Source organism: Trachemys scripta, chromosome 7 (assembly GCF_013100865.1).
Source record: "Trachemys scripta elegans isolate TJP31775 chromosome 7, CAS_Tse_1.0, whole genome shotgun sequence".
In the NCBI taxonomy this organism is placed as follows: Eukaryota; Metazoa; Chordata; order Testudines; family Emydidae; genus Trachemys; species Trachemys scripta.
This window is the reverse complement of record NC_048304.1, coordinates 82,645,728-82,653,288: the sequence shown is the minus strand read 5'-3', so window position 1 is coordinate 82,653,288 and position 7,561 is coordinate 82,645,728. Positions and strand designations below refer to the sequence as shown.

Genomic DNA, 7,561 nt, shown 5'->3' with positions numbered 1-7,561 from the left:
TGAAGAAGTGAGGTTCTTACCCACGAAAGCTTATGCTCCCAATACTTCTGTTAGTCTTAAAGGTGCCACAGGACCCTCTGTTGCTTTTTACAGTATGTGATTGTGTAATTAAAGCCTGTATCATAATAGATATGCACAAGGGGACCAAATTAAGGTTGCACAAGTAACCTTAATTCCGGCATTTTTTTTTTTTTTTTTTTAACTTCCAAGTGCTTCACTTTGCAACCTTAATACTGAAATAACCCACAATGTTTAGTTCTGGAGTGCCTTTCTCCTCTCTTGGGTCTTAGCAAGCCCACAGTAACAGAAGTACCAAAACACTTGATTTCTTTGACTACTATATAGCAATCTTCAGATTCACGTTGCTGCTTGGGAACCTTTATACTCCTTTATGTCTAGAAGAGATTCCACCTAAAATACAACCAGCTTCAAACAGGTTAGCCTGCAATTTGATTGGGAATTTTACATCACATTAAGATAACTGGCCATGAGGACTGAAAAATACTCTTTTGAACATCAAGACAGGACTTGTGGTGCAGGGAACTTTGATAGAGGGTTCCAGTTTGCACAGAGAGTGCAAGCACATCCCACAAATAGGAATCTATACAACCGATTCTCAAAGAAGAAGTACTTACAATATACAAGTACATTCAGTAATAAGCAAAAAGCAAACACCCATTGTGTAGATATGTGATACTGATTGAAGTTTCCTTAAGGTAAAACTCTTAGGATTTCCAAGCAGTTATTCCATCAGCCTTTACTAATCCTTTTACATTTCATCTTGAGTGACAAATTACCATTGTCAAAATGCATTTTACACAACTTTGGATATAAGTGACTTGATACGTTGTTCACTAAGATACCTAATTGATTACCATTATTATTTCATTCAAATCTAAGACAGTCAACCTTTAAATGTTAACCGACTTGTTTGGTAAATATTCTGTTAGCACTATATCATTCTTAACTCTGCGTAACAGTAGAATCTGCAATTCAATTAGATGTCAAGGTTCAAACATTAAATGATGTACAAACTGACCTGGTTGAGATACTGCAGTGGCTGTAAACTGAGTAGCCCACGGGGGATTCTTCTGTCCTCCAAACTGAGCCATGATGGAAGGAAAAATCCTCAGTGTTTTATCTCCTATAACTGTGATCTATTAAAATGAATAAGCAGCTACTGTTATAAATATTTCTGCTAATATTAACAGTATTTTAAAACATGTTCCACAAACTTTTAACTATTCCATTCCTAGGTCAAAGATTTCTTTTTATACATGAGTCTGGTGTTCAACATGCAAGGCTTTTGAGCTCTGTCAAATTAATGTGCAATCTAACAAATGATGGAATGAGATCTTAGTCTTATTGAGACACTGAAGAGCCCTTCATAGAATCATAGAATATCAGGGTTGGAAGGGACCTCAGGAGGTCATCTAGTCCAACCCCTGCTCAGGGCAGGGCAGGACCAATCCCCAGACAGATTTCTGTCCCAGACCCCTAAATGGCCCCCTGAAGGATTGAGCTCACAACCTGGGGTTTAGCAGGCTAATACTCAAACCACTGAGCTATCCCTCCCCCCATCTTGACAACAAAACTAAAACTATTTAAATGTACAGGAAAGGCTGAAAACTGAATTAAACTAAGGTTTCTAATGAGGTCTGGGGGGGGATTTCACAGAAGAATAAAACATTTTAAATAAACAACAAATCTTTTTTGTGCTCAGAGTCACTCACTCCCCAAACATGGTTAGTAGGAACATGCAATATATAAATTTTGGGCATGACTCACTTTTGCTTTGCAGTACAATTGGAACATTACACTCAGATATTTACACCTTTAAATAGGAAGATTAAGATAGCAGTGAAGACACAGCAATTCTGCTTTTAACTAGAGTTAGGAGTTTAAGTTAAAGCCAGGTTGAACTCATGCTGCTAACTTGAGTTGCCTTCACTGCTATTTTAACCAGAGTTAAGAACACACTTTTTTTTTTTTTTTTGCAGCATAGACACCCAAAGTAAGGAAAAAGTGGTAAATTCAGTCAACATACAAACAGTTCTTGTGGCTTAGACAGAAAGCTTAAAAGCCCTCCCCCCATCAGCTAGAGTCACTACAGGAGTTATCTGTAGCTCCCCACCTGTACTACCTGGACTTTTTCAATTCAGACTATTTGTTTACTTGAACAGTCATTTGCAAAATGACTACAGCTTTAATACTTTCATTTAACTATGTATTTAATTATGTACAGTCAGTCCCTCTGATCTCTCAGGAATGACTCACAGACATATGTACAGGGTTGGGACGTAAATTGGCCTACCAAACATTACTATTCATTGCAATTTGCATTACAGTAACACCATGGGACCCCAGGCATAGAGCAGAACCCTACCGTGGTGGGCCCTGTACAAACACAGACAAGACAGTCGCTGCCCCGAGAGCCACCCCCCAGAGTCCCGGTAATAACTAAGGAAGAAGGGGGCACTACCCGCAACTCACAGTAACCACAATGCTCGAACCCCTAAATACCGAAGCCGGGGCCTGCAACCTGAACAGACACGGCCGCGAGCACGGCCGGGGCTGCTCTGCGCGCCCTTATGAGGCGGCGGGGGCAGGTCCGAGTGAAGGAGTCTCGGTGCGGGAAACTGAGGGCAGGTGGCCGTGAGGAACGTCCCGCTGCACCGAGCGAGGCCAAAGGCCTCTGAGTGATGGAATCTGCTCAGTAACGGCCCAGGCGAAGCAAGTGGCTTCGTGCAGCTCCTCCCCGCCAACAATGCGGGGCCTGAACGCGGGAGCCGGGCCTACCCCCAAGGAATCCCGTCTTGCCTAGACGGGCCTGCTCCAGGGGCGGCCCCCCCCCCCCCATCGTTCCCTTCGGAGTCTCTCCCCCGAACCCCGCGAGCCCCCCTCGTACCTGAGCCAGGCCAGGCTGGGCCTCACTGGAGCCATTTCAAACCCATCTAGCCCACACACATACGCTGCCGCGGCTCCCCACTGCGCATGCCTCCCAGGACGGAGCGGAAAAGAGCTACGGCGCCTATTGCTGACGTTAAATTAAAACGTGCGTCCCCCTCCCGCACGTGCTCCGCAAGCGTCTCCAGCGCCATAGCAAGGAAGACGTCACTACTGCGCACGCGCCAAGAGGTGACCTCCGGGCGGGCGCCTGCCGTGGAGGTCGCGGTAAGAGGGCGTCGGCACTTGCTCTGGATGAGGCACTTCGCCGCCATCTTGCTTCGGGGCATATGGCTCAAAGGCTGACACTACCGCCATCTTGTTTTCGGGCAGAGGCTGGCTAGTGGTGCCAAGCGAAGCGAATCCGGCCCATTTCTCTCTCACGGGGACCCCGCAGGATTCTCCCTGGCTGTGCTGAATTTGACACCTTTATGATGCCTCTTCCCTATCCACCTGCTCCCCCCCCAAGACTCCTGTACAAAGATCCCAGCTAAAGGAAACTCCAAAGGCTACATGACTCTTTCCTTGTTATTTACATGACTCATTACAGAACCTCAGTGTAACTATTCTTTACTAATGATGTACATTATTTCAATGCAAAAGTGATGAGGCACCACATCTGTGTGGAACTTTGGTACTGAGATGAGGAATATTTGAGAGAAATGTGCTCCATGAGCATTCAAGGTACTAAATGCTGCAGGGCTACCATGCAGACGGGCAGATCAAGCTGCAGTTGTGCAGTGGGACTCCACTCCACACAAAGTGGACACACACTTCACAGCAGTTGTTGCTGCACCAGCACACAGGATCATTTGGGATAGAGGAAGAACAGAAACATGAGCGGGGCTATGAGTATATGCAACTGCTGGACAATATGTTCCATACAAATTATACAGATGTCTTAGCCTACGGGAGGGGTTATGTGCTAAGGTTTGACTTATATGGAGATTTCTTGCAAAAAGCTACTTGAATTGGGCTTTTGACGGAAGACAAGCATTTGCTTTTGGATGAAAAGCACCATAACAATGTAAGATACTGCTGGTCTCATTAAGAGGCCAAAAAGGTATGGATCTTACAAAAGCAAAATTTTACTCTTAAAAAGAGTTTACTAATATATTTTTTTTAACTGGAAATGGAGCAAAATCCATTTAAAAGGCACAGTGTCACTAGAATTTTTCCCTGAGGGCATATTTTGGCTTCATCCCAATGAATCATGAATCATTCCACATTCACAAGTGGCACAAACTGCTTTATGTTCTGGCAGAGTAACTAGAATCAAGCAACAGTCCACAAAGTACTCTAGAAAAATATAGAGTTGAAATAAATAAATTATCTCATTAAGGTTCAAAGAGAGGCAAAGTTATACTTAGAACTTTATTTATATTTCATTTTAGCTACTGAATACATTTGATGATTTAGAACGATCTTTACATTGTTAAGCATAGTTCTATAAATTTAAATTCTTTATTCATCCTACTATGCTTACTCAATCTAATCCTTAAGTAGTCTTGTTGAAGTCATCTATCTTGTGTGAGTAACTACTCAGTCCAAATAAAGACTGCAGAGCATGGCCCCAATATAGTTGTTACAGTTCAAGAGATCAAGCCATGTTTACAAGCAACACTCCCTACCATGCTCCTCAGTTATGGAGCATCTAAATGTGCTTATGAAGCATCATAATAACAAGTCCAAATATTTCAGCTGAAAACTAGCTGTGCCATGGGGTATGCGATTATAGCTGTTTACACTCACAAAGTTCCCTTACTAAGGGAGGGATAGCTCACTGGTTTGAGCATTGGCCTATTAAACCCAGGGTTAAGAGTTCAATCATTGAAGGGGCCACTTAGGGATTTGGGGCAAAATCAGTACTTAGTCCTGCCTAGTAAAGGCAGGGGGCTGGACTTGATGACCTTTCAAGGTTCCTTCCAGTTCTAGGAAATTGGATATTAATTACTGCATTTTCTGGGCTACTAGTTTTCAGTGTGCTAAACTAGCATCTGTGGAAGGAATGCCTCTTTTTTGTCAGTGTGAGGAGCAATATCAGATCAGCACAGTGAGGGGCTGGTAACCAGAGAGGCAAGACAGAGGGGTAAGTGTGGGGACTTATGGTGACCTGGCAAGGAATGTACAATAATTAATAACATAAAAAATAATTGTAAAAATACACATAAGAGAAAAGTGGCTGGAGTTAGAGAACAAAATATTGTGGGTTGGTGAAACAGGAAGAGGATCCAGAAGAAATACAAAAATGAGCTCTGAGCATATTAGCAATGGTCATAGTCATACTCTACCTGAGACAACAGGAAATCAAGATTGCAATTCCCCTTAAACCTCTAAATCAGTGGCTCTCAATCTTTCCAGACTACTGTACCCGTCTCAGGAGTCTGATTTGTCTTGCATACCCCCAAGTTTCACCTCACTTAAAAACTACTTGCTTACAAAATCAGACATAAAAATACAAAAGTATCATAACACATTATTACTGAAAAACTTACTTTCTCATTTTTACCATATAATTATAAAACAAATCAATTGGAATATTAATATTGAACTTACATTTCAGTGTAAATATACAGAGCAATATAAACTAATCATTGTCTGTATGAAATTTTAGTTTGTATTGACTTTTCTAGTGCTTTTTATGTAGCCTGTTGTAAAACACTCCACGCTGCCCTTGCCTGCGAGTACCACCCCCGAAGCGTCCATTGGCCATGGTTTCCTGCTCCCGGCCAATGGGAGCTGCAGGGAGCGGTGCCTGCAGGCGAGGGCAGTGCACGGAAACCTTTCCCACACCCAGGGGCAGTAGGGAGTGGTGCCGGCCACTTCCAGGAGCGACGCGGGGCCAGGGCAGGCAGGGAGCCTGCCTTACTCCGCTGCGCCATGGGGCTGGCAATCCCGCGGGCTGGACTGAAAGTCCTGATGGGCCGGATTTGGCCCACGGGCCATAGTTTGCCCTCCCCTGCCCTATGGTGCACCTTAGAAACTTCCAATAGGTTTATTTTTCAGGACATTTAAATGCTGATATGGAAGAGCTAAGAGTTTAAAACCATGTTTTGTCATGGCTTGCATGGCAGTGTCTCTAAAAGCTGTGTGAGGTACACATAGCCTCAGTGCTTCTACCACCCCACCCCAATTTTATCATCTGTAACCCTAGGCACCTTGTGTTCAGACCTAAATACTACTGCAATGATATTTGTACACAATGTGCCTTGTGAGGTATCATCTGAAAACTAATAACTCACTCATCAATAATATCATTGTGAAATGTATGGAAGAATGCTGTGTGTGGAATCATGGATACTCAGTGATATTATGCTTTACAGGCTGTGACTGAAAGGTGTTTAAACTAGACACAGCAGGGGAGTTAATAACAGTTTTTTTCTCTTACTTAATTGGCCTCTCAGAGTTGGTAAGACAACTCCCACCTGTTCATGCGCTCTGTATGTGTATATATATCTCCTCAATATATGTTCCATTCTATGCATCCGAAGAAGTGGGCTGTAGCCCACGAAAGCTTATGCTCTAATAAATTTGTTAGTCTTTAAGGTGCCACAAGTACTCCTGTTCTTTTTGAGGTTTTCTAAAGACAAAGCAAAGAGGCCAAACGAGGTGTGGCCTAATTCAATGGGCTATTAATTTGTAGCTGAAGTTGCACAAAGATAACATTTACATTGTAAATTGGAGCAGGAAGCATCACATTGGAACACAGCAGGGGACACCTTATTCAAGATGGAGTTGGTGCCTCCCGAGAAGACAGAGACTGAACCCCAAAGGCTTAATGTGACTGTACATATTGGGGTCCAGCAGGGTGGTCACCTGCTCCGGCCTTAAAGGGCCTAAAATAGCCCAGGAGAGGGCTGTGGCGGGAAGCAAGTAGTTCCCAGGCTGATTGGGGAAGCAGGCTCAGCTGTGGCCATGCCCCAATCAGGAATCAGCTGGCCCTTATAAGAGGGCAGTGGGCCAGAAGCACTCAGTCTCTGTCTTGAGGAAGAAAAGCTCAAGGGAAGCTGAACAAAATACCTGAGGGGAGTAGGGCTGGGGAATAGGGCAAGGAAGCTCCTGCCTGGAAAAGCCCCAGCCTTTGACCTTGTCAAATGCCAGAAAGGTGCAAGGGTGCAGCCCAGGGTAGGCAGAGGCAGCTGGTCCAAACCCCCCTTTGCCTATGGTGAGTGGCTTTTTCACTGGGGCAGACTGCAGTGTGTGGGGTCTAGATGGTGACTGGCAGTACCCCAAGACTGAGGCAAGGTAGGGATAGTGGGTGGGGGTTCCCCTGGGTGGGGAGGACCTGAGAGTGGATGTACTACCAGGGGGCAGCACCTGAGGACAAGGGGCACTGGGTTCAGGAGAGACATGGGGGCCAGCAGCAAGTGGGATACTGGCTTGCAGAGGGCATCTGGGTCAAAAGAGCTAATTCCCAGGATGACTGACAGGAGGTGCTGCAGGGGTGAGTCTCACTGCATTACATGACCCTTGAAACACAGGCAGATTTTGAGATATGACACACAGAAAGACTTTGGATTATCCTTCATCTAAGGAGACAAGGAAAACCAGCACCTTGGACTCTGTGGAGCCTGGCTATGTAAGCCAGCTATTGCTGGGAAAGGTAGATTGGTGA

At 44.6% G+C, this 7,561-nt stretch overlaps 1 protein-coding gene across 1 annotated transcript in view; it reads right to left on the bottom strand.

Moving 5' to 3' along the window:
- The window catches only part of CCAR1 (cell division cycle and apoptosis regulator 1), a gene marked incomplete in the record, with an annotated part of 43,758 nt that extends 40,699 nt beyond the window's left edge, over positions 1-3,059 (bottom strand). Inside the window, 2 exon segments of the mRNA XM_034776274.1 lie at positions 1,040-1,157; positions 2,909-3,059. Of these exon segments, the coding sequence (XP_034632165.1) occupies positions 1,040-1,112 (73 nt within the window).
- Positions 3,060-7,561: the final 4,502 nt, after the last annotated feature.